This window comes from Oculina patagonica, chromosome 4 (genome assembly GCF_052425735.1).
Source record: "Oculina patagonica isolate OP01 chromosome 4, crgOcupat, whole genome shotgun sequence".
NCBI lineage: Eukaryota > Metazoa > Cnidaria > Anthozoa > Scleractinia > Oculinidae > Oculina > Oculina patagonica.
In genome coordinates, this window is record NC_135761.1 from 56,931,387 (window position 1) to 56,959,320 (window position 27,934).

Genomic DNA, 27,934 nt, shown 5'->3' on the forward strand with positions numbered 1-27,934 from the left:
AAAATTAACTTTTGTTCTATTTCATAAAACTGACATTAATACAATATTTCGGCAGGTAATTAAGCATGTTAATATTATGTAAATTAACTAGAAATGTAGGTAATCTGAGAACAGGCCTTAAAACACTTGCACGCAATGCGTGCCTATGCTTAACAGGAATTGACCCGGAAGCAGAGAAATTCACTTCGCTCACGATGAATTCTTTGTTACCGAGTGGGGTGCTTGCCAAGATGCTGTATAATTATTGCCTTAAATTTGGCGAGACGCCCGAACTTAATGGACCGCTCAAATAGTTTAGATTTTGCATTTACACCCGAACATTTACATTATTATATCAATTTAATTTTGCTCAAACTATTTTTTACGTTTGTTATAAAAAATCAAATTTACAATATCTGTGCTTGCTCGTTTTTCACGAGGGAATAAAAAGTTGAAAAAGTTCTGGTTGTTCTTTTTCTTTAATTAAAAAAAAAAAAACAATAAAGAAAGATGGCAGTTTGCCAGCAATCCGGCCATTGTCACGCAACTCTTTATGAAATCACGACTCGGGTGTCAGTGGAACAAAAAACATACTGAACAATCCTGTGTCGCTATAGACGAAGAAAACAACTTGGACACAAGATCTGTGTTGACATGGTGAACATCTGCAAGAAAAAGCTCAAAGCTGTAGTTATTTTCTTTTGCTTGTCGTCAGGTAAGAAAGACAAAAGAAAATTAGATTCGAGATAGAATTTATTGAAAACGCAATGGCTTGTCTGGATCTTCATGATCTTCATTTAAATGTTGGGATAAGATTTCGCAATGTGCAGAAGCACTTTATAAAACATGAAAAGCAATGGCATACCGGTTTGAGATTTTGAGGAGCTATTTCTTGAAGTCGTTCCCTGCTGGGTGCTAGAGGTATTTGAGTTTTTCGTGATGTGTGGTATTTGAGTATTTCGCCGCTAACGTGCGTGAGTAGCCTGCGAACGCAGACGTATTTCCGGCTGTCGTTTCTCTTTGCCGAAAAGTACTGTTCCTAGCTCGAGCTCAAGAACGAAAATGGAACCTCTGGACACGGGGTATTGAAGACGTCTGACGATGCTATAAATCCAAACTCTGAGAGCTGGAAAAATATAATCCCGATGTGTTTGATCTCTCCACATTCTTTGCGAGACACTGTGTTGAAGTTTCTTCCATATGCGGGTACACATTGTCTGTTTTGATATGAAATTTGCGATTAAACTGCAGGCCTGTTGTGAAACGCTAACACTGAGCGTTGTAAAACAAAGATCTATTCGACACCCTCAATATGAATAAGAATTCAGTTAACTGTGACTTCGACTTTATTGGGAAAAAAGCTTTATTATACGATTATAGTTTGCATGTTGTGTATTGATAACAACAACAACAACAACAATTTATTGAGGTATTTCCATAAAAATACATGGCATTACCTACTTACACTTGAGAAATTACAAGTAGTATCAGAAATAAAACAAAAAAACAAAAAAAAAATGCGATTTTATCATTTGGAAAATAAAGTTTCATGTCTAAGAGACATAGCTTGAAAAACAAAAGCAGCAGTTGATCGACAAACAGCAGGATCAATGCTGTTACAAAGAAATAAAGATTTTGCATTAATATCAAACTCGTTAAAAATACTATATTTGGCGGTTATTTCATTAAAGAACTTTAAACGTATGTTTTCGTATAGCTTGCATGAAAATAAGAAATGCATTTCGTTTTCAATTTCATCCGAATGGCAGAAAGAACAGATTCTCAAATTAATAGGAGTCTTGGGTATTGTGTGTCTACCAGTTTCGATACGAAATTTGCTAATGGCAGTTCTGTGGTGAGGATTGTTGATTGCGTCCAGAAAACTAGATTTTTTGGTATCTTTTTTAAATGAATGATAAAATTGTAATTTTCTGTTTGTGCTAATTAGTTTTAGTTGATGAGCTATTAACGCTTTGCTAATGTTTTGCTTAATGTAAGAAGTAAAGAGTTTTCCGTTGTTTTCATTTAATATTAAAGAGCTCGAGTTGTATTTATTGCATAACTGATTAATTTTAAGCATTAGACCTGTCTGGGTTTTATCAGCCATCTCCTTAGAAAGCTGTAGACATTGCTTAGCGATGTTATTTTCTGGTAAGCTCTGAAGATGAATCCAAAATTTTACTATGGAGGTTTCGATGGCTAATTTTAGAGGAAGCCTTCCAAGTTCATTTCTGGTTGCAACATTTGGGCATTGTTTATTCACTCCTAAGAATTGTTTGCAAAAATATATGTGTGTTTTTTCGATGTCATCTTTCTCCCAATTGTTGAAATCATCTTTATCGTAGATACCCCAAACTTCTGAGCCGTACAGTAAAATAGGAAGAAAGAGAGAATCAAAGAGTTTATTAGTGACACTAAGGGACAATTTTGAAAAATCCAAGTAACGGCGAGTAGCAAAGATGGATCTTCTTGTTTTATCTTTTAAGTTTGATTTACAGTCTCTAAAGCTTCCGTTGAAAGTTGTTATTGAAAGGGTCTGAATGGGGTTAAGCGTTTAGTGTTATTTACCCATAATTTTTAATGTTTGCTGTTACATTAGCCAATTTTTTAATGTTTACTGTTTTCGGAGTAACTACTGTTAAGTGTTTTTTTCTTGAAAAATTTTAGTACTGGAAATTCTCACCTGCTCTTAAAAAATCGGATAGAATCACTCGTGAACTTTGAGAAAATTTTCGGATTTCTCCTCGGAAATGTTCGATAGCCTTCAAACATCTTCGGTAAACTCCGGACATCTCCGGTAGTCTGGAAATCTTCCGCAGACTTCGGGAATAAATGCCCAATCATTAATAAACGAATTTTGATTATTTTCTTGACATCACTGGTAACCATAGCAACAGTATAGCCTATTAAAAACACCCTTTATTTTCCCTTTAAGCGCTTAAAACTCAAAAACGATTCTAGTGATCCCCCATTTTTTATCATTAAATAATGATTAGCATGTTAGGATACAACTTGTAGGCAAGTCTGAGTCACTCGCGATCGTGTAGGGTGTCTTATTGAAAAAAAAATGTGCGTGTTGCGTTGAGCGCAAGTTTATCGTAGAGTCATTTCAAAATGCAAATACTGCTGTGTTACATGGTGTTGGAAACCGGCTTGACAAAATGATCAGTGATAGGGAGGTTAACAAATGTGGCGTGTCTTAATGAAGTATAGACAGTGTCGTTCGCATCACGCTTTTCTCTTCAAAAGTGGGCATGGGAAAGGAGGAGGTGGAAACTTCGAACTTTTTGCTTCCCGTCAATTACATTACCGGCTCCCGTCCCTTTCTTCATTCGTTTTATTGCTGAAAAGCAGTTTTCAAGGGAAAACAATAATTTTACTGAATGACTGACTAACTGACTGAATGACTGACGGAAAGACAGACTTGCTTGCTTGCCTACTTACTTACATTTACTTAGAGCGGTTTTCACTTGAGTGTCGAAAGTAATTTGCGTTTGCATTGGCTTTGTATTACTAAGCTCAGTGATTGGTTTAAAACTCTCGCGCCACTTTCTTAACCAATCAGAAGTAAAACCAAAACCAATCGTCTCTCGCTCGCGCACTTTTTCCCGCGCTTCGTGCTTGCAACATGTATTTGCTTCGTGTTTTGATTGGTTCCCTGGATTGTCTATGTCCTTTGTGTAGGCCAGAGTAATTACTTTGCTTTTGGTGTTACGACACTCAACTAAAAACTGCTCTATCGACTCAATTATATTTAATTTTATGATTTGATTTAACAGTATGGCTCAGCGTGGAGTCGGTCTCTAAGACCCAGTCTCTGCGCTCGATACTGAACCACTTCAACAGCACAAGAAATGTCAACGTCGACCCTGCCGCCAAACAAAGAGCACGTGACTTCATCGTGAAATCATTCAACGATCATGGCTTGCACACGTGGACTGAAGAATTCCCCAGCAACCAACAAAAGGTAAATTAAGGTGATGTTACACGAGACGATTTTTAACTTCGATTTTTAGCGCAACAATGTTGCGTTAAAAATCGACAGCGTGTAACATGGCGCTCCGAATCGTCAATTATTTAACGCAACATTGTGCTTTCATACACTTGCCCGAATTTTGTTGGAGTTTGTTTGTGTAACACCTTCGCCGTCAACTTTTAAAGCAATTTGCTGACGTAGCTGATTGCGTTAAAAATTGTCTCGTGTTGTCGTCTCGTGTAACAAATCGTCCAGTGTTACATCACCAGTAGGACGTGTTTTATTTAGTGCGCCCCTAACCAAAAGAAAACGAGAAAATTAAGTTGGGAAGGGGGGGGGGGAAGTAGCCTGAATTAACAGTCTCTTTCCGGCGCGCTCATCAACTCTTCCTCTGCTCTAATTAAAGGCATCCGAGAATCCCAGAGGAGAGTTGGATCTAAGTAGACTGCAAAACAGACTTCAGGTCTCTTTGTCTCTACAGTCGTTGGAAAAAGCGCTTATCGAAGGCGCAAAGCGCCTAACGTTGAGGTGCGAAGCGCTGATTTGACATTGGCTCCAGACCTCTCGCTCTCGTTCGAAGACCGAGCGCGTTCGCAAAAGATACGACTGTTTTGCAGTCTAGGAACTAAGTAAAAAAATGCAAAGTAAGTCAGAGAATCGATCCCAAAATTTCCATCCTGATGACGGTGATGGATTTACAACGAGGGAACAAATAAATTGAGCGCACAGATTCAGCTTTGCAGTTTTGTCTGTCTGTTTGTTTTTTATTTGTTTGTTTATTTGATTATTACTTCTTTGACCACGATTGGATGCGCCAAAATATCGCTTGCCAAATGGATGAAAGCGTAACAGTAAGCGCTATAAGAAAATACTCCAAACCGCTACAGAAACCGGGATAAGCTCCGGCCTGATGGACCACTAGAGACCTTTACGCCAATGTAAGCGTGGTGCTTTTTCAATAGAACACGCTTGCAACAAACTGGCTGGTGCGCTTTTTGTATGATTTTCAAGTTTTAGATGAGCCATGTCTCTTAAATCTTAAGTGGAGTCCCGCTTTTATCTTATACATTGTGCCCGTGGTGGGGGGGGGGGGACTTCCTTTGTTACACGACTCAAAAAGTGGTCATAGCGGTGCCGGGCAACCGGGTGTGCGCAGTAGCTATCGAATGGTTGCTAAGGCGAAGTGAATAGCTTGACAAAGTTCATTGTTCAGTTCGCATGTTTTGGTCTTAACCGTGTACAACAGACAATAGCTATTTGCATTTTGATTGCTTCTTTGAAGTTTGCCGGACATCAAAACAACAAACAGTGATAACGGTGTCCAGTCCGGCAAAAGTAAGGCTTGCGAATTATACTAAGTAAAAATAACTCCAATGGTTCTAAAATGATTTAAAATTTTTTGGTTGTTAAATGTCAACCATGACAAAACATTCTCAGAGACGTGAAACATCAAGTGAGAAATCTTGCTGAAAATGCAAAAAACATCTCGGCGGCGTAAAACATGAAACGCAAACTCCGCCACTATTCACAGTCATTGATATTTAAGTCTGTTTGAGAAAACAAAACTTTGGGTGACGTCTTTCTTAGCAACGGCTTGATTGACATAGACTCGCATCGTTTCCAGGCACTGCTATGTTTTCAAAGAAAAGTGCCGACTTCCCCCTCCCCCCCCCCCCGATCGTACCTTAATCGACATACCTTGCTCGTTTTGCTACAATGACCAACCAGCTGACCTTGCACCACAAATCACCTAATTCTTTTTTAGTATCCAGGAGTGAATATCGTTGGTCGTCTGCCCGGTCGCTACACTGGAAAACGTGACGATAAGATTGTTCTGATTGGCTCTCACTATGACTCGGTTCAGACCACTCCAGGTGTGGATGACAACGGTTCCGGAATGACCGCTTTACTGCAGGCGCTTAAACTTTACACCAGTCCAGGTAAAACACCGCCATTAAAATGTATTTTTGAATCAAGACCTGGGAACTGTTGAAACTAGGAGAGCTACCCATTGTTTGTGTGGAAAACCCGATGAAATTTTCCCGCAAATCTAACAGAACAATTTTTCAACAAATACAATGATACAGGACGAGTGTGTAAAATTTGAAAACTTTCAAGTAGATAGGACCGTTCCATTATTTCCCACGGCAACAGTCGCGTTTTCCAACATGGAGCATGGTAATAGTGCGAAAAAGCAAAATGATACAGTGATATTCCGTGCATTCCGATAAAAAAGGAGAAAAGAGGAATACCTCCGAAGGTATTCCATTATTTAAAATATCAAGACTTCATCGAGATGCCCTCTAAAAAGGTTACATCAAACACTGAACTATAGAAGCCTTACACCCTTTAATTAAGAAGGAGGTGTTCCTTTCATGTAATTGTGAATTAAAAAATCATGATCAAGCTTTGAGAACTTTTTGTGATCGTATGTTGATTGTTTGTCTTTTTCGTGTCCATTTTTCTTTCAGACAAAATGAGTTGTACACGTGACTACACTCTCTTGTTCGTGGCGTTTGACTTGGAGGAAGTACAACCTGTGTCCAACTGCTCTGGAAACTGCTCGTGCCCAAGAGGATTGTGCGGCAGCGGTTTCTTTGTCCAAAACTTGACTCAGTACCTCAACAGCAGTGGAGCAGGCTTTCAAGGGGCATTCGTCCTAGAAACCATCCTCAACCACAACAGCACACCACATTCCCAGATTTTTCCACAGAGTTTACAGCAGTATTTCCCGCAAGTGTTTGGTGCTATTTCGAAGAATCAGTTCAGAGGGGACTTCTTGGCTCTGATTGGTCGTTCTCATGATGATGGAAAGCTCCTTAGTGCGATTTCAAATGCTTTCAAAAAAGATAGTAAGTTCAAGTGTATAGTCTGCCTTGTTCCTTTTCCCCCAGAGCCTTGTTAAATTCAGATTGATGTTAGATGATGGTAGAGGCTCCTGGAGAAATTTACTAAGTGTTAAGAAACTATTGTGCTGCGTCAGCGGCCGTGCGCGGGAAAGAAACATTTTATATTGACTGACTGACTGACTGACTGACTGACTGACTGACTGACTGACTGACTGACTGACTGACTGACTGACTGACTGACTGACTGGCTGGCTGACTGACTGACTGACTGACTGACTGACTGACTGACTGACTGACTGACTGACTGACTGACTGGCTGGCTGGCTGACTGCCTGACTGACTCACTGACTGACTCACTGACTGACTTACTGACTGACTCACCGACTGACTGATCGGATCGACTGACTGACTGGCTGGCTGGCTGGCTAACTAGCTGGCTGGCTAGATGGTTGGCTGGCTGGCTGGCTGGCTGGCTGACTGGCTGGCTGGCTGGCTGGCTGGCTGGCTGGCTGGCTGGCTGGCTGGCTGGCTGGCTGGCTGGCTGGCTGGCCGACTGACTGACTGACTGACTGACTGACTGACTGACTGACTGACTGACTGGCTGGCAGGCTAGCAGGCTGGCTGCCTGGCTGCCTGGCTGACTGACTGACTGACTGGCTGACTGGCTGACTGACTGACCGGCTGACTGGCTGACTGGCTGACTGACTGACTAAATAATCGACTCACTGACTGACTGACTGACTGACTGACTGACTGACCGACTGACTGACTGACTGACTGACCGACTGACTGACTGACTGGCTGGCTGGCTGGCTGGCTGGCTGGCTGGCTGGCTGACTGTTTTGTCTCTCTGTCTGTCTGTCTGACTAACTGACTGACTGACTGACTGACTGTCTGACTAACTGACTGACTGACTGACTATTTGGAAAAGCTGACCTTTCGAGCGTTAGCCCTTCGTCGGTGAAAGAATTTTGCACTCACGAAGGTGAAAACGCCTGGAAAAACCAGGGGAAATAAAATAACTGTTTACTTGTATTTAATACCAAAGATTATATTCATTAAAATCAAGCATTAAGACGGAATCCACTAAGAAGTCGAGTAATATTTATTAAAGTTGGACAAAAATCAATTTCCAGAATAATTTAAATCATATTGCGTTATTTCCTACCCTTAGTAAAAGGTAAAGATGTAAGTAATTATCCGTGATAACACCAACAACAGTTTCTTATCAGAGTCTGAGAAAATGAATTTCAAAGTTTACAAGGTATGGGCAAAATCTCACGTGTAGCCATTTTGTAAATTCGTCTTAAGCGATTCAGTGGAATTCAGCGGAACTTCAAAATGTGTTTTCGATGTGTGGTGTTGTTAGAGAAGATTTCTTTTGATAAGATATTTGAAGCAGTAACAAAAACGTTTGCAATAAGGTGGAAATAATTCTGGTACAACAATTTCTTATCAGAGTCTGAGAAAATGATATTTAAAGTTCACAAACTATGGGCAAAAGCTTACATCTTTTAAGCGATTCAGTGGAATTCAGCGGAACTTCAAAATATGTTTTCGATGTGTGGTGTTGTTAGAAAAGATTTCTTTCGATAAGATATTTGAAGCAGTAACACAAAAGCTTGCAATCAGGTGTAAATAGTTTTGGTACATAATTTTGTCCAATAACTACTCGAAGTCCTGGCGGATTTCCTCTTAACTATTTTCAACAGACACCTTCAAAACAATTGCAATTGGCATTCCCGGAATGACAGGCAGACCAAGTAACTGGCCCTCAAACATCAGAACTTCGATGCGTGATTTCTTCCGCTCCGACCACTACCGTTTCTGGGATGCCGAGCCTTCGTTACCAGCGGTCTTTGTCACCGATTCCGCGAATTTTCGGGGATTCATGCAGCAGTGTTATCATAAGGACTGTGACGACATCAATCACGTGACCCCAGAGATGGTGACGTTTATGGGCCGAACGACTGATAGCGTGGTGAAAGTCGTCACTAACATGACCAATGAAAAATGTCAAATGAAGAAAACTGGTAAGATTAAAATCAAAGTACAGCAACATCAACAACAACACTTCTTTATTTGCATTCCCAGTTACAAATGGTATTGCATATAGCAAAGATAAAAAAATAGTAAGAAGAAAAACATCTAAAGATATGTAAAGGTAAGTCATAAAATCAATTAATTGACAATTGTTGGGACTGTCAATTCATTTCTTAATGTAAAAGCTTCGTGAATGAAGTAACCTATTTTTTTTTTATAGAGTAAGACATCTATATTATCAAAAAGAATACAATTTTGTGGTTAGCATCTAAAGAACTAAAATCAGAATAGTTTCTATCAATATCGTCTATTATAGATTTTCTAATCGTATTATATCTACTACATTAAAATAGAAAATATTTTTCGTTTTCAACTTCATTTCAGCTATAGTACTGTCAGTTTCTCAGATGGTCAGGGAGTTTAGAATTAGAATGTCTTCCAGTTTCAATTAATGTTTTTACAAGCGCGCGCAAAATCAAGGTCAATGAACGTCGTTGCAAGCCGAAGTTACAAGCGTCCAACTAGTAGTTACAGGTGCTGCGCTACACCTGTAAAACTTGAAATTAAGCCAATTCAATAAAACGTTTTACAGGAGTTTCTAAGTTTTGCTACTGCCCGACGATGTTTTAGATTTGTGATAAGTTCTAGTGAGTTAGAGGGAGTAACATCTGTTTTGAAAGTAGAGTAAAATTTCAGTTTTTTGTTACATCTAATCACTTCATGTTGATGCTTCTTCGAATCAGTTTTAAAGTTGTTGATTATTTTGGATCGACACTTTTTATTTCTTAATTTATCTCCTTTATTATCAATCTTAGTTTGAAAATCAGTATAAAAGTCGGCACCATACACGCAGGCCCGTAGGGTGGGGGGGGGGGGTTCGAGGGGTTCGAACGAACCCCCTAAAATGTTTGAAGTCAGCATTTTTGGAGGGTTGAAAAGATAAAAAAATTACACAAGACAATCAAAAGATTGTGACCGGTCGATTATATGGACGACTACCTTCCTTGCCAGGATTATCGGAGAAAGCCGCAACATTTTGGCACTATAATGAGAAGTTGCAATCTTTGGATTGGTTAAATGATGTTCGTCTTGCTTTCCATCCTTGTCGTGCACGTGGCGCCCGCGGCAGTCAGAACTAGCGTAAGTTGGCTGGATAAGCAAGCATGCACATTTGTCAGAAACTAAATTTTCAAGATGTCTTAATGCACACACACTCATTTCTGAACATTTCAGAACTTTTTTAGGAGTTTTCACTTTCCGAAGAGCTAATATTGAGGGAAAATGCATCCCACCTCACCCCGGACCAATGTCAAAATGCAGGAAATGGAACTTGAGAGAACGTAAATTTGCAAAATATCCTGGGGTGGCATGCCCCCAGACCCCCCTAGAGGCTCGCGCCTTCGGCGCTCGTGTTAGTGCCTCCGGCGTTAAAAAATACCTCCCAAACAGTATAAGAAACCCCCTCAAAAGAATCCAACCTACGGGCCTGACACGTATATCATAGATAGAGATCATAAAGCAGATTAAAATCATATTTATGGGACCATGCATCAATCTCATGAGGGGACTCTCATATAATAATATAATAGGGACGGTGATGCCTGTCGGAGAATTTGAATTCTATTTGACCCAAAAAGATACCATTCTAAGTGTTCTAAAACCGACAGACAATTAAGAGGTATATTGACTAAAATGGGTATATAGATATTGTCAAATAGTTACTGACCCTGCTAAAATGCTATTGTTCTCTTCTATATATTGACGATTGCAGCCGTGTAGCAAAAAATAAATGCGGAAGCGACTGAAATCGTCGATGTAATGCAGAGAGAGAAAAATAGGGTTTTAGGAGGGTCAATAATTATAATAGATAATTAGGTCGGTTCACAGCATTATTGGGCATGATGCAGCGGCCGAAGCTCAAGATTTCATGCCAGGTCTATCTGAGTCATCTTCGAGTCATCTAACTCATCCGTATGCGTGACGGTTGTTGTTGTTTTTTGTTGTTTTTACTCCTTCGCGTGCATGTTGGCCGGGTCATACACAAAGTTTCTGTGTAATACTGAGAGCTGATATTTAGATCTTAGAACTTTCCAAATGACAAATATTCCTTTTTTATCCTCTATTAAATTAACAGAATGTACTGAACAGAAAACAGCAGACGTGGGAGAAATCATGACACCATACTACGACAAGCAGTACCCGAACAAACTTGACTGCGAATGGACCATCACAGTGGGTTCTGACCGGCAAGAACTTTGGTTTTCGTTTACAACGTTTGATTTGGAGGAGAGTGTTAACTGTACTGCTGACTATGTTGTTCTTCGGGATGGAAAAGACAAAACATCACCATTGATTGGTAATTACATAAAAATGTCATTTTCTAGTTTGCCCCCAAGGCCCCTTTTAGTCTCTGCACAAGAGTAAATGAGTCCGGTAAGCTTTTCGATTCCGCCCGTTCCAGAGACTCCATTATAATTTTTCTTGTAGGAAAGTATTGTGGGAGGACATTACCTGACCTGCTAGTTGCAAAAGCCTCGACCCGGTCCCTGTATATCATGTTTCACTCGGACGAGCTGGACGCTTTCAAAGGATTCAAAGCGAAATGGGGTTCAAGTCAGGGTTCAAGACCCACTGGCATCAAGAGTGCTGTGCAAGGTGAGATACAAAGTTTGTGATATATTACAATGTTAATAATTTCACTGTCAGATCTAGAGCTAAGGTCTTACCGTCGAAAAACTAAAATCAACAAGGCACAGGGCTAGTTACCAGTTCCTTCCCTGCGGTGTGGGCGAAAATGAGCCCGAGTCGGGTCAAAAACATAATTACGCTAAGCAGATGTTTACTCTATTGTTACGTAAGAGAATCATAAGTGTGGCCGGTATTCATGTGGTATTGTAATGGCTGATAAAGCCTGATATGAAGCTAAAAAATGTCAGACATTGAATTGACGGGAACTTCAATCAGTTAAGGTCATTGTTCCAAAATAGAACTAAACATAGATTTTTAACCAAACTTTGGCTACTTGTTGATTACCCTAAGGGGACTAAAATTTTGAAATAAAAAAGTAGCGTCCCCATATTAGCAGCAGGAAGAACTTGTATATACCACATAATTCCTTTATAGTTCCCTTTCGAGTACTGCCAAAGTACACATTTTTAGTGATATTTTTTTTCAAACATAGGAATTGATCTGTTTTAGTTTTACAGAAAGAACTTGATCCCTACACCCAAAATCTAAGAAAAAAAATGGTAGGTCATCACACTCGTTTAAGAGAAAGAGATAATCTATTTTTCTCGTCGACTAAGCGTCATAGAAAAAAGCGGCCATTTTGTTTATGTGCGCGCGCTAATTACGCGCAAAATTCTGCGCAGTAAGGATGCGCAATGTAATTCTGGGCACCTTTTTTCTTGTTTGGGGGTTGGGGGCTTTTACCGCGCGCGTCATCTAAAGGCCATCCGCCTTGAAAAAGGAAGACAGAGGTCAAAAAGTTAACTAACAGTATTGTGAAAATACTTAGGTCACTCACCGTGCATTAAAGCATAGTTAATATAGGGAAATGGTTAGGAAGCCCGGCAAACATCAAAGGAGCAAACAAAGAGGCCAAGATTTATGTTGGAAGGTCCACGACCCTGCACATCTTTTGTTTTGCGCTCATACACTATGCATGAATTACGTAATCGCAATGTTTTTATTGGTTAGTTACATGAACACACGTAACCACCTATTGTATTTTGTCAGGTTTTGTGCAGGGTCAATCCCCAAAATAGCGAACAAAAACATACAACAAAGAACTTTGCCGGGATTCCTAACCATTTCCCTCTATTAACCATGATTAAAGGTTTATGCTATCCTTGTCGCATGATAGGTTATCGTCCAGAAAAGTGGCAGCTGATTGGCTTTCTTGTCTTGACGTCACTGGCGATTGGACTGTGAAGAACCGATGGCTTTTGTTTGCCTTTTTATAGTTTTGTTTCTCAGTTTAACCAGTTACGCATGATTACCAAATGGACAGTAAGTTGCTTATTAAACATTTTACATTGTGTGTTTTTGTAAAATTAGGTGAATAAAGGAGGGGAGATGCATGAGAGATTTCTAAAGTTTGATCGGCATTAATTATACAGAACTAGATAAGTTAAGTCTTTTTTTCTAATTGGTGTTTTAAGACTATTAAGTAAACCTGCGAAAACAGAGCATTTAATCTCAGCGAGATCGGCTTGAAAAACCGTACCATAAAGCTATAAGACATGTGAAAACTGTATGAAAGTACGCTGTTGTAATCGTAATAAAAATGATAATAATAAATATTACCAAAAAACTGTGTAGCGATTTGTTATTGTGCTTTACAGAATAACGCAAACTGGCAGATTAAAAAGAAAGGGGATGTTTTGAGAGCGAGGTTGAAAAAATTTGTTTGGCCCAATTCTCTTCAAAAAATTTTCATCGGCGTTGAGTTGAAGTTTTGTCGACAAGCTTTCGGATCATGGCTTTGTCGGTATTTTTGACCGGAAGGGGGAGAGCCCGAGGACGTGCGTCGTGAAAACATGTTTTGTTTCTGAGTTGCATATTGCCTCTGTTTTAAAACGAGTCCTCGTGCAACACTTATCAATTTGAAAACAAGTTTGCTTCTCCTGAAAATGAACGTACAGGTAAAATATACTTTCATGTGAATGGTTACGCACGAAGACTCGTCTTGACATGTACATGTCCTTCAATTGCTGCCTACTTTTGCTCCAAACTGAAACGCACTACACAAGGAGTTTGGGCACATTGTTCTGTCCAAAACTGAAACGGGGAAATGGGGCTGGGTGTGCCAACGAATTTTGTCAATCATCGAGGGTCGTCAGATTACCAAGCGGGAATCATATCCACTAGGCCACCGACGACAAGCTGCCGAAACCCTAAATTTTTGGCTACATATTCTAACCCCAATATAAAGGGTAACCGCAGGCAACCTAAAGTAAAGTAGGCTAAATGGAGAGCTATATAGGTTTAGTATTCGCTACATGAACTGAGTGTTACGTGGTGTAATGTGTTATCATGTGTCTCATTGTTGTCTCACTACATGAACTGAGTGCAAAGTTGTCAGTCCCATTTCAGTTCAGCACATGGTATAACCTTCGGCCTTATGCACCATCTGGAGGTGCCACAAGGATGATGATGTCATGGCATAACCCATTCTCGTACCTGGAGTCTTGGTACGAGGATGTTCCAGACCCCCAGGGGGAGTACTCGGGATTTCAAGTGACGGGGATGATCGAAGGTTTTTTGGGGGTTTGAAATTTTGGATTCCGGGATTTTATTGCCTTTAGCTTGATTGTCACCAAGCTGCTTATCGAGGGCAGGCCGAGTTTCCGACCGTTGCAAATTGTTTTGTTTCCTTTAATTTTTCCTTTTTGTTTTGTGAAGGTTAGGCCAAATAATACCATTAGAAAAATTAAGTCTTGTTCTATTTCAAGAAAACTGATATCAATACAATATTTCGGCTGGTAATTAAGCATGTTAATATTATGTAATTTAAATAAAAATTTAGGTAATCAGAGAACAGGTCTAATTCTTTAGAGGCCTTAAACACTTGCACGCATTGCGTGCCTATGCTTTACAGGAATCGAGGGAAGGAGAGAATTACACTTCGCTCGCTCGCTCACTACAACCCTTTAAATTTCTGAGTTAAAAACGATGAAATTTTTGTGTCCGATAGGGGTGCTTGCCAAGATGATGTCTTAAAATGGCTTTAAATTTGGTGCGACGCCCAAACTTAATAGACCATTTGAATAATTTAGATTGTGTATTTACACCCGTGCATTAACATTACCATATCGATTCAATTTGACAACAGGTGCTATTAATTCGCTCAAAGTCTTTTTTCACGTATTTTTTATGTTTGTTATAAAAATTCAACTTTGCAACTTCTATGCTTGCTCGTTCTTCTCGAGAGAATAAAAAGTTGAAAAAGTTCTTGTTGAGAGTTGTTGATAAAAAAAATAAAAAGAATAGAGAAACAACGGAAAGATGATAGTTTATTTGCACTTCATTGTCACACAACTCTTTATGAAGTTACGACTCAGGTTTCAGTGGAACCAAAAAACATACTGAACAATCCTGGGTGGCCATAGACGAGACAAACAACTTGGAGACAGGATCTGTGTTGGCATAGTGGAGATCTGCGAGAAAATGCTAAAGGCTGTAGTTATTTTCTTTTGCTTGGCCTCAGGTAAGAAAGACAAAAGAATATTAGTTTTTCGAGATGGCATTGAAAACACAATAACGTCAATAACCGTTCCGGATCCTTCACTTTTACTTATGTTCCGGCCGTTTACTTCTGTTTTCCGAAATGTTTATGTTGGGACAAGGTTTCACAAGCATGGCCGCATTCCGTTTTGAGATCTTGGGGAGCCATTTTTTTAAAGACGTTCCCTGGGTGCTATTTGAGGTATTGGAGTTTTGATGAAATGTTTGCAATGCGGAAGCTGCAAAAGCGCGTGAGCGTCAAAGCCACGTTCATGTCACCCTTTTGCGGGTTCTCTGCTTCACACGGACGGAAATGGAACCTCTGAACCCAAAGTGTTGAAGAGATGCTATAGCTCAAAAAATCTGAAAGCCGGGGAAAAAGACACCGATATACAGATCTCTCCACATTTTTGTAATATATTGTGTTGAAGTCCCTACCTTTTGTACACATTGTCTGTTTCAGTATGAAATTTGCTTTTCTGAATTAATTGCTAACCGCTATTTATCCCTAACTAACATTGAGCGCTAGCGCTACAAAACAAAGATCTATTCGGCACCAAACTCAATATAAATGAGAATTCGGTTAACCGTTGTTTCGACTTATTTAGAGGGTGGAATATAATTGAGGGAGCTAACGCGAGTTAATACGGAAAACAGCATGAATAATTAATGGTCCCTCACAATTTTGAAGTGCTCTCAAAATCAGGCTTCTGCTCGGAATATTCGCAAAATTTAAGTGGGTGTTCGTGCCCACTTATTTTTACAAGTGCTCGTTGCTCGCAAGGCTACCTTTGGTCAATGCTCGCGCTCGCAAAGAAAAATGCTGTGCTCGCATTCTCGCAAAGACCATTCGATACCCCTACTTAACTTACTTACTTACTTAGACTACCTTATTATGGGAAATTAACGCTCGTGTTAATTAAGGTATTTGACATTAACGCGACTTAAATTAACGCGAACTGAAGGGAAACTAATTCCTGAATAAAGTAAGTTGACGCGAAAGAGGAGGTATTTTTTTAAAAAAAAATAAAGGAATTAACGTGATTAACACAAGAAAGCGCAATTTTTGAAGAAAAAAAAAACGAATTTTATTTAAACAATGAATTTGTTTTGGCCGAAAACATAAGTGGATATGTCAGATGTCAAACTGCCCTTCTGAAAGCAGGCATGAACTGGTAATATCGTAAACAATATACCTGTAGGATTTTACATTGCAAAAGATCGAAACACAGTTTGCAGAAAAGAGAAAGTCAACTATACCTGGTCAGAATCTAGAATTTGGGTTAATGTTAATGTTTATGGAATTAAGGTCGCGGATATTAACACTTCACTTAATGTTGCGGAAATTAACGCTGACAAAAATTCACGAAAATACGCGTTAAATTCATGGAGCGTTAATTTCCTATAATAAGGTAACAAACGTCAGTTTGAAGTCTTTGCAAGGGTGTTATTGCAGACCTTGTTAAATTCAAATTGCGTTGTTTAAATTTCGTCTCTCTATCCTTACTTATGGTAATCAGGCTGGTGAAAAACGGGAAGTTCTTACGTTGGTTTGATATTCCTTCTCAGGCTATTAAGTTTGTTTATTTATTTTCTATCTTGAGGGTTAGTGGTTGAGACCACGAAGCTTTTATTAAAAAAAACCTACAAGGTTTTTCTGAAACGGGAAATTTAAGTCTCTTTTTGTTATAATGTGTTAATCAATCCCTGCAATGAGTGAAACACCATGTATGATTGTGGTGATACGCAGGTGAAACGCCTCAAAATATTTATTCATATTTCATATTTAAACAAAATATTTTTTCATCATAGAGAGATAAAGAAAACCCTAACGGATAACAGCATCTTGAACAATGGACTTGCACGCGATCGGGTCGCGTTTGACTTATTTTACGACTTACTGGAAAATGAAATTTTTGTGCGTGTTGTGTTGACCGCAAGTTTATAGCGGAGCCATTTCAAAATGCAAATACTGCTGTGACGTCATGGTATCGAAAACCAACTTTACAAAATAAAATGTGATTGACGGTGCTTTAATTACGGTATTTCTAGAGACGAAGGAAGGCAAACAAATGCGCCGTATCTTTATAAAGTATAACAGACTGACTGACTGACTGACTGACTGACTGACTGACTTACATGCATACTGACTGACGGACGGATGGAAGGACTGACGTACCCACGTACCTAGCTAGTTACTTACCTACGTACCAACCTACCTACCTGCCTGCCTGCCTGCCTGCCTGCCTGCCTGCCTGCCTGCCTGCTTGCTTGCCTGCCTGCCTGCCTGCCTGCCTGCCTGCCTGCCTGCCTGCCTGCTTGCCTGCCTGCCTGCCTGCCTGCCTGCCTGCCTGCCTGCCTGCCTGCCTGCCTGCCTGCCTGCCTGCTTGCCTGCTTGCCAGCCTGCCTGCCTGCCTGCCTGCTTGCCTGCTTGCCTGCTTGCCTGCTTGCCTGCTTGCCTGCTTGCCTGCTTGCCTGCTTGCCTGCTTGCCTGCTTGCCTGCTTGCCTGCTTGCCTGCTTGCCTGCTTGCCTGCTTGCCTGCTTGCCTGCTTGCCTGCTTGCCTGCTTGCCTGCTTGCCTGCTTGCCTGCTTGCCTGCTTGCCTGCTTGCCTGCTTGCCTGCTTGCCTGCTTGCCTGCTTGCCTGCTTGCCTGCTTGCCTGCTTGCCTGCTTGCCTGCTTGCCTGCTTGCCTGCTTGCCTGCTTGCCTGCTTGCCTGCTTGCCTGCTTGCCTGCTTGCCTGCTTGCCTGCTTGCCTGCTTGCCTGCTTGCCAGCCTGCCTGCCTGCCTGCCTGCCTACTTACTGTCCGCCTGCCTGCCTGCCTGTCTGCCTGCTTACATCTACTTACCAACCCAATTTATTATGGTTTGATTTTACAGTATGGCTCAGCGTGGAGTCGGTCTCTAAGACCCAGTCTCTGCGCTCGATACTGAACCACTTCAACAGCACAAGAAATGTCAACGTCGACCCCGCTGCCAAACAAAGAGCACGTGACTTCATCGTCAAATCGTTTAAAGATCACGGTCTGCACACGTGGACTGAAGAATTCCCTAGCAACCAAGCGAAGGTAAACAAGGGACTTGATTTTTCCAATACGCGCGAAATTATAAAGCAAACGAAAACAAGAAAATTGAGTTGGGAAGGGGATAAAGTAGCACGCAAAAAAAAAAACGTTTATTCGATCAAGGTCAGAGGAAAGGAAAGCTTCAAACTCCTTGGTAATCGAGCCTCTTTAGAGCCAAGAGGAGGTTTAACAGAAAACAAATATATTCGTCTGCTTTGCACACTAGATAATAAATCCAAATTACGCGCCAAGTGGGTGTGCTGCCTTCTAAATATACTACGAGCAGCAACAAACGTTAACTAGTTTTACTGGCTATAGTGCGCGATTTTCGAGCTTTAGGTGCACTGGCTCTCAAATGGACTCCTGCTCCCACCACATATCGTGTAACTACGTCCCTTGCTGGTATTGCTACAATGGCCAGCTCGCTGACCTCACACACCGAAAATCACGTAATACTTCTTTCCTTTTAGTATCCAGGAGTAAATGTCGTTGGTCGACTGCCCGGCCTCTACACTGGGACACATGACGATAAGATTGTTCTGATTGGCTCTCACTATGACTCGGTCCAGACCACTCCAGGTGTGAATGACAACGGTTCCGGAATGACCGCTCTACTGCAGGCGCTTAAACTGTACACCAGTCCAGGTAGTGAAAAAATTTGTTATTAAATCGATATTGAGCAATTGAGAGGGGGAGGGGGGGGAAGGCCTCAAAGCAATTCAGGGCCTTCTTTCCCATGAAGGAATAGGTGGTAGAATAAATGAAAACGTGCGGCCATTTATAAAACATCAAGTCTTCAACAGCAAGTTCTCTTACGTAGGAGTGACAGGCTGTAAGAGAGCAAGCTCGCAGGCTATATGAGTTAATCCCAACAAGAAGTGTGCCTTTCATTTAACTGTGAATTATTCTTGGTAAAAAAAATAACGTTTTGAGAACATTTTGTATTCGTGCGACGATTGCTTGTCTTTTTCGCATCCACTCTTCTTTCAGACAAAATGAATTGTACACGTGACTACACTCTCCTGTTCGTGGCTTTTGACTTGGAAGAAGGACAACATATGTCCAGCTGCTCGGGGTCTGGAAACTGCTCGTGCCCAGGCTCGACAGGTTCAAGGTGCGGCAGCGCTTTCTTTGTCCAAAACTTGACTCAGTTCCTCAAAAGCACTGGAGCAGGCTTTCAAGGAGCATTCATCCTTGAAACCATCCTCAACCACAACAGCACGCCAAATTCTCAGACTTTACCATCGATTTTTCAGCAATATTTACAGCAAGCGCACACAAAAATCTCACAAAATCAGTTCAGAGGGGACTTCTTGGCTTTGATTGGTCGTTCTCATGATGACGGAAAGCTCCTCAGTGCGATTTCAAATGCTTTCAAGAATGATAGTAAGTTCAAGTATAATTTCGCTAGTTCCCTGTAATTAACTCAGAGCCATTAATTTACTTGGAACTTCGTTTTTCTTTTGTGGATGTTAAATAATTGTTGTGCTAGGTCAGCGGGAAAATGAAACATTTTTTAGTTGAAGATGATAAAGATAAGAGAGGTGAATAGGTTCGCGAATCGACAGATTTTGCCTTACAAAGCGCACAGATTGTGGATTTTTGTGATACATTCAACGGATTCGCCGTCATTCGCGTATTTCGAAAATATACAACGTCTCACAGATTAGCGTAGAAACTCTTCATGTCAGAATGTTCGGATCGTGGATACTAAACGAAGGTCGAATCACTTCAGTCGGTCTCGATCGTAGAAAAACCCTTCAAGTTGGAGCAAGGACGAGAACCAACAACAAACTCAACGCAAATATGACGCTGAATCCGAGAAGCGAACCCGGGCTACATTGGTGGGAGGCGAGCACTCTCACCCCTGCGCCATCCCTGCTCCCCGGATCAGATGAATCTTATAGCTCGAATAATCAGTCTACCGATTGCTACAGACAGCTGAAAGTGTATAAAATATTTATTTACTTATATTTACCTTGGAATGCATTCATTTAAAGCCAGTATTCACTATTTTCAATAGGCACCTTCAAAACAATTGCAATTGCCTTTCCCGGGTTTTTGAAAGGCAGACCAAGTAACTGGCTCTCCTTTATCACAAATCAGATGGGTGATTTGTTCCGCTCCGATCACTACCGTTTCTGGGATGCCGACCATTCATTACCAGCGGTCTTCATCACCGATTCTGCGAATTTTCGGGGATTCATGCAGCAGTGTTATCATAAGGACTGTGACGACATCAATCACGTGACCCCAGAGATGGTGACGTTTATGGGGCGAACGACAGATAGCGTGGTGGAAGTGGTCACTAACATGACCAATGAAAAATGTCAAATGAAGAAAACTGGTAAGATTAAAATCATGTTTTATGGGGCCATGCATCAGCTCCGGGAGGGGACTCCCATGTGAAACAATAGGCTAGGGGTGGTGATGCTCGTCGCAACATTTGAATTGAACCCCTAAAGCAAGCTGTGGGAGGCGCGGTGGCCTAATGGTTAGCGCGCTCGACTTTGCGTTGAACGGCCCGGGTTCGAGCCCTGGCCGGGGCGCTGCGTTGTGTTATTGGGCAAGACACTTTTTTCTCACATTGCCTCTCTTCTCTCAGGTGTATAAATGGGTACCGGCGAATATACTGCTGGGGGAAAACCCTGCGATGGACTGGCGTCCCATCCAGGGGGACCCGGTAGCAATACTCTTAGTCGCTTAATGCTACGTAAATCGGGATAGGCTCCGGCTGTATGGGTCACTTAGCTATCTAAAGGAAGCTAACCTGGGCGTGGCTCAAGCTTTATTTGGCTTTTTGTCAAATTGTCAAGATTTCATGCGTGATCGATCTTACCCTTCAGTATGATGGTGGTTTTGTTTTTCGAGTTCTTTGCGAGCATGTTGGCCGGTTCCTGGACAATGTTTCCATGTAATACTAAGAGCTTATATTTGATCTTAGAACTTTTCAAATGACAAATATTCTTTTTTATCCTCTATTAAATTAACAGAATGTACTGAACAGAAAACAGCGGACGAGGGAGAAATCATGACACCATACTACGACACACAGTACCCGAACAAACTTGACTGCGCATGGACAATTTCAGTGGGTTCTGACCAGAAAGATCTCCGGCTCGAGTTTACAGCATTTGATTTGGAGGAGAGTGTTAACTGCACTGCTGACTATGTTGTTATTCGGGATGGAAAAGATGAAACATCACCGTTGATTGGTAAAATGTCGTTTCTAGCTTCCTAGATTCTAGCTTGTGATTAAGCCTTAGCCCCAAAGGCTCGTTTTAAGGCCTGGCCAAACAGAGACGCAAGTGGACGCAAGTTGATAACTTTTGTCTTACTTGCGTCTCCATTTGGCCAAGACTTGCGTTGACTTGCGATGACTTGCGTTCACTTTGGTCGAGATCAAATTTCCACGCAAGGCAACGTTTCTCACCGTTTGGCCACCCAACGCAAGTCAACGCAAGTCTTGTTTTTTTTTTTTCAAATACTGGATTGCAGCGCGTGTTGTAGCATTAAAATGGGTTTTTTGCGTGCACTTGCGAGTAAACTTGGGAGTCCGTTTGTTTTTTGCGAGTCTGTATGGATTTTAGTATCAACGGTTATTTTGATTGGCTAAATTTAAATTTTTTTTGTTAAAAATCTAGCTAATTAAATCATGGGTCCCCAGAGCCACTTTTACTTGTTCCTCGTGCCCCAGGCTCACCCGGCTAAGAGGGACAAGCGGCTCTGGAGTAGGCATAAATAGATTGTGCTCGGCAACTTTTGAGCAACTTTTAGCGTTTTGAGCAACTTTCTGTAGTACCAGCAACCTAGGGCATCTTTTGCCTTTCTTGTCAACTTTTGAGCAACAAATTGACTTAAAACCGATCCAAACCATAAAAGGTCGTTTCATTTCGAAGGATTTTTATCTTTTTTAACTTTTTTTATCTTATTTTCATTATTTCTTATTTTTTTTATTTTTATCTCTTATTGAAGTTATGTTGAGTTTAAAGAGTATATTGATTACAACAAAGTATTTATATTTCTCATATAACAATGGATTTTTGGCCTCTTTTAATGATTGTTAGAATATTTAATGAAAATGTTTTAATGACAACAAACAAACAAACACGTTTTTTTTTAGTTTTTATCTTAAACAAAACGACTCTACAGAGCAACTTTTCTAAATTTTGGTGGCAACGTTTTGATATTTGAGCAACTTTAGAGCAACTTTTGGGCATATTGTGAAGCAACTTTTTCTGAATTTACTAGCACAATCTATTCATGCCTACTCTGGAGACGAGAGTGGACCCCACTCAGGGGGAGTAAAAACTCAATTATAGTCGCTTTATGAGACAGATGTTAAGAGCTAGCATTTATAATCTTCTTGGCATTGGATTAAAAAGGATTGTTTTCTAATCTTCTTTTGCTTTCTCAATTCCTCCCGTTCCAGTGACTCCATATTACATTTCTTACAGGAAAGTATTGTGGGAAGACATTGCCAGAGCCCGTAAATGCCTCGGCCCAGTCCCTGTATATCATGTTTCACTCGGACGAGCTGGACACTTTCAAAGGTTTCAAAGCAGAGTGGAGCTCAACTTACAATGGCACCGAGACTACCCCTACGTTTATAAATACCATCAAAAGTGCTGCACATGGTGAGATATTTAGTTTGTGATAGCTACATTACGACTGTTGCTGTCGGAGCTAAAATTGAAATCAACCAAGGTACAAGGCTAGCAGACAGGTTCCTCGCCTCCGGCTCGGGCTAAAATGGGCCTTAATCGGGCTAAGTCGGGTGGGGGGATTTTTCACCGGAAGTATGTTCAACTGAAGAATTGCCATTTTAACAATGGTAGTGCACAGACCCCTCTTTCGTTGAATTTGGAAGGCGGGGGTCAAAGAGTTAACTGACAGTAACGTCCAGGGATACACACCATGCATTAATAACCTTTATGTTTTACTTTGTCACGTGATAGGTTATCGCCCAGGAATGTTGCAGTTGATTGGCTTTTTTGTCTTGACGTCACTGACGATTGGTCTGTGAAGAACCGACGGCTTTTGTTTGCCTTTTTTGTAGTTTTGTTTCTCAGTTTAACCATTTACGACTAGCAAACGGATTTAGATAGTTACGCATTAAAAATAGGTGAATAAGGGAGGGAGATGGAAGATTTTTACAGTTTATCGGCATAACCTATACTGCGCAAGATAAGTTAAGTTTTTTTCATTGGTGTTTTGAATAAACCTAGCGAAAACAGCATCACGGGAAAGCTATAAGATCTGTGAAAAATGTACAGTAAGCTGTTGTAACAATAATCGCAATAAAAGGATGATTATAAATATTACCAAATAACTGTGTATCGATTTGTTACTGTTCTTTACAAAATTACCCAAACTGGCACATTAAAAAAAGGCATTGTTTTGGCGGCGAGGTTAAAGAGCTTGTTCGGTCCAACGGTTGCACTGAAGGCGAAAGAATTGTCAACATTATTTTTGAATGTTTAGTCGTTCACCGAAAAATTGGCGAGCCCGAAGACTATTGATGTAAAAATTTTGTTTCCGAGGTCACAGTCACCAATGCCAGTTTTAGAACGCGCAGATCGTTGTCCAAGTGGGATCATGAGAGTCCAATGCAAGTGTATGTCAGGGTTCGCGGCTGGTCTTGAAGTATTTAGCTTAAATTATTCCAGTTCACTGATTGTATTCCGTCGAAATATTCTTTCTCATTCCTGAAATATTCAAGTTTGATCGTACTTGATTTCCTCTTTTGGGGTTTCTCTGCCTATGAGGTAAAGTCTGCGCCGAGCTTAGTGGCCAATACAGGCCGGAGCTTATCCCAGTTTCTGTAGCATTAAGCGGCTAGGAGTATTTCTACTCCCCCCTGGATGGGATGCTAGTCCATCGCAGGGTTACCCCCAGCATTATTTTGCCGGTACCCATTTATACACCTGGGTGGAGAGACACTATGAGAGTAAAGCGACTTGCGCGCCAAAGAACACAACACAATAACCGCGGCTAGGCTAGCTTGAACCCGGACTGCTCGATCCGGAGTCCAGCGCGCTAAGCATTAGGCCACCGCGCCTGCCTGTGGAAACCACCAAAAATAACGCCATGGAAAATAGTTTATTGTCAAAGGTCATCCTCGTACCTCGAGTCTTCGTTCCCTACTGCGCACGCTTGACGAAACGAGTTTGTTCTGGATTTCCACTGACGCGTAATTTTTTACGTGCGTTTAGGTGCGTGAAAAAATTTAGAGACAATGTAGGGATAGCCTGCGAAGCAAGCGTTCCCGTGCGAGCGCGAGAGACCCTAGTGATAGAGTAGATATGACCGCGCGGCACCCGAGAGATTCTACCCGCGCGAGAATTGGGGCGAGAGCAAAAAAAGGAAAAGAAGCGGGGAGGGGGTGGGGAAAGAAGGGAACGCGTTCCCTTCTTTCCCCACCCCCTCCCCGTTACTTTTCCTTTTTTGATCTCGCCCCAATTCTCGCGCGGGTAAAATCTCTCGCGTTCGCACGGGAACGCTTGCTTCGCAGGCTAATCCTGCCATACGGTACGCGCCAGCAAAATTTAAATTAGCCAATCAGAAGCCGGTTGCGGGGGAAAACTGAGTTTTCCTACGTCATTAACGTTTTACGTTCTCTGATTGGTTGTGGTGAACGAGAAAAAACAGAGAAATTACATGAAGTGAGGCGCGAAAAATGTTCAACATGGCTCGCAGTCGAAGTGGTGGTTTCTGTTGTCGTTCCTTTTTTTAATTTTACTGATTTCACAGTCTTTTTCAACGAAGTGCAGCGACTGATTTTAGTTAGTGTGCGATGCTGTTCGTGTCTGACTTGCTGGAATGGCGATCGCTGGGTGAGATTCATGTTGCTTTTCAAGACTCCGACCGGCTATGGTCGATTGGACTCGACATCGAGGATTCAAGCACATTTTAACGAGGAAGCGAACATCATTCCCTTTCTCCTCCACCTCATTTAAAAGTTTGATCCCCTGTTATGTACGCCGCTCTAACCAGCGTTGAGTAGAGTGCTACTGTGGAGATTGTTCATTTCGCAGCTGTAGTTCAGGTCATGGATAGTAAATTAAAAGGACATGCTGAAGTCTGGATTTTCAAGGTTTAGGGCCTTCGCTAGATTTGGATGCCTTTCAAACCGTTGTAGTATTTCGGGTAGACTGGTCTTGTCAGGTAGAAACTGTAGTGTAGAAACTTTGTTTTGTGTGATTTGTAAAGTGGTATCTTGAGTGTATTAAATTATTACGGAATTACAAAATCTGTTTTGTTTTTGTGAATGTAAACTTAAGCTTATACGCTTATGTATTATTGAAATCCTAACTTTAGGAAGTGATAAATCTTTTAGAGTGAAATTTACTAAATTAAACTTTTTAAATCAACTTTTCAATTGTTGAATTTCAACTAGAGTCAGGCTTCTGCAATTTAAGGATTGTAATAATTTTTCTGTGAACTGCTATGTTTTGTCTCATTTTATTTGGCAAGAGCTTTTAAGTTTGTTTAGGACTAAAATGTAAAGATTCATTCTCATTAAATACTAGGAAGTCCTTATTAAGGGACTGTTAAATTTAAGTATAAAATTAATATCACTTCAATTTTAATACAAGAGCTGACTGTAATAATTTGAATTTTGTCTTTTAGGGTTTGTTTTGTTTGTTTCTATTTATAGAATTAGATTTTCAGGCGTGTTAAGACCCTAATACAAACCAAAAAAGTTTTCATCTTAAATGGATAACATCTTGTGTAAATTCTTTTTCATAGCCATGCCATGATCCTTGTCAAAGATAAAAGTCAAAAATCTTAAATTGATGATTTCAGAATTTGTAGTTCTGTAAGTTGATAGTGGCTATTTTCTATGACTTCAGAAACCCTAATACGAAGAGCTGTTAACAATCATTGATTCTGAGATTAATGTGCCAATATTTGGTGGTTTTCTTGGTTAATAGATTATGAGCACTTCAGTGCTACTTTATCAGAAACAGGTGCAATATTTTGGAGTTGTAACTGATAATAATAAGCACTGTTAAACTGACAATGCTGATCACTGAATTTTATCTCCGGAATTTTATCTTAGTTGAAAAAGCAAAAAGCTGTCCTTGCTATTGCACAGACCCTGGTCCCTAGATAGTACGCCATAAATTTTATTTTTAAACGGTATTATATATTTTGTATCAATGTGTTCTGATGCATTAAGGAAACAGCCACTGTTTAAGGTCTATTCATTCTCTTACCTTAGGAGAATCTGATAAGGGCCAATTTTCTTTGCCAACTTTTTTCCCCAGTGACCTCTCAAAACTGGATTCAACTGGTTTTGACTGATACTGACATTGGCTGCCTAATAGTAGTAGTTGACTTTATAATTGTAGCACATATTGAAAGCTGTAGATCTTTCAGTAGAAGTTTTATATTCTGTATATTTCAAAATAAAATGTATTTATTTTCACTTCATTTTTTCTTCAGTTGCCCTGCTTGCTATAGAGTTATTGTAACTGCTTTTTCACGCAGAATTTGTACATCGTTTGAAGTCGTTTATTTTTAGATCGATATCTTCATGGATGGACATTTTAGTGATTTCTAGCGGACGAGCAGCGGCTGAAAGATGCCGGGCAGCCGACGACGCGCTAATTTAAACCAACAAACTTTTTCGCTGTGAGTTTGTTAACGTTTTGGGATGCGAATCATCAAATGAAACTCAATATCAGTGAGACTAGTTCCAAGGCGGCAGGAAAAAGGTTCGTGTTGAGCTTTATTTTTATTAACTTTGGAAAAATACACGGCTTTCGAGCCCCCATCGAGTGGCGAAAAACAATGGCAAATCGAAAATATACTTCATTTAGTCGACAGTGAAGTGTCACTTCATGGTTGAAGCGATGACGTAGGAAAACTTAGTTTTGCCCGCCGCTCGTATTGCGGGCTCAACCTCCGTATGGCAGGCCATGTAGGGACGACTTGCGTACACGTTTTCTTTCCCCGGCCGCTGGTCAAGGGAAAGGAAGACCCTGGGGACGAGGATGGTCAAAAGGAAAAACGGTAAAGTTTTTGTTATCAAGAAAGGTGCATCAGCATGCCATCGAGCTAGATCTGCTTACTGTGAATGATTTGAACTTTTGCATTTGCACCCGGCCGGGAATTTACACCATCAGCTGCTTACTTGCTCAAAGTATTTTTCTGTTTGTTTATTTTTATCGGACATGTTACCAGGGTATTTTGCTTCGCCGCAAACAGCTAACGCTCGAAACGTCACGCGGCTTTTTAAATTCGTTGCAAAGGTTCAGTTCTACTTAGTCAACTTTAAATTGATAACCGACTGAAATAATCAAACTAATCATTTTGTTCATCAAAGAAACTTGTTCTTTTTTTATCCTTTTTTTTGATGCGTGACACTTGAAATGATTATTTAAATTTCTGGGAAAAGAAACTGAAAAATAATAAAAATGGATAAAAGTGTCCGGCATTTGTGCAAGTCACAAACGTTTCGGGCGCAGCCCTTCAGCGTAAAATTAGTCTGTTCTGTCAATCGATCAAGTGTATTTTGATGATCAGAAAATGATAACTTTATTTATTCACGAAAAAGGAAGCTAAAGCTTAAAGGACTTTGTCAATGGGGAATACCCCTTTAATATCATTTATAAGCTTATTGCTGACTCAGCTTTCAATTCATGTATAAAATATTTCCTTTTAAGGCTGAAATACTGGCTTTGTTTATAAATAAGTATCAGTCCATGTTTACGTAATGCATGACTGGATCGCTGATTTTCCTGACTCAGTATTTTCGGTTTCGAATCTATTTCATACTTCTCACGT

General features: G+C 40.6%; 2 protein-coding genes across 2 annotated transcripts; both read left to right on the forward strand.

The window, feature by feature from the left end:
• The first annotated feature begins 556 nt into the window (after positions 1 to 556).
• Positions 557 to 13,167, forward strand: LOC144650815 (uncharacterized). The gene is made up of 8 exons (XM_078510571.1): positions 557 to 694; positions 3,759 to 3,946; positions 5,721 to 5,895; positions 6,427 to 6,807; positions 8,517 to 8,837; positions 10,982 to 11,203; positions 11,335 to 11,502; positions 12,713 to 13,167. The coding sequence occupies exons 1-8, from the start codon at positions 634 to 636 to the stop codon at positions 12,778 to 12,780; spliced, it is 1,584 nt and encodes a 527-aa protein (XP_078366697.1). The 5' UTR covers positions 557 to 633; the 3' UTR covers positions 12,781 to 13,167.
• Positions 13,168 to 14,927: 1,760 nt separating this feature from the next.
• On the forward strand, positions 14,928 to 23,462 carry LOC144648886 (uncharacterized). Its single transcript, XM_078508333.1, has 8 exons — positions 14,928 to 15,058; positions 17,955 to 18,142; positions 18,610 to 18,784; positions 19,130 to 19,525; positions 20,163 to 20,486; positions 21,133 to 21,354; positions 22,597 to 22,776; positions 23,098 to 23,462. Exons 1-8 carry the CDS (start codon positions 15,019 to 15,021, stop codon positions 23,163 to 23,165), a joined length of 1,593 nt encoding a protein of 530 aa, XP_078364459.1. The 5' UTR covers positions 14,928 to 15,018; the 3' UTR covers positions 23,166 to 23,462.
• The last annotated feature ends 4,472 nt before the right edge of the window (positions 23,463 to 27,934 follow it).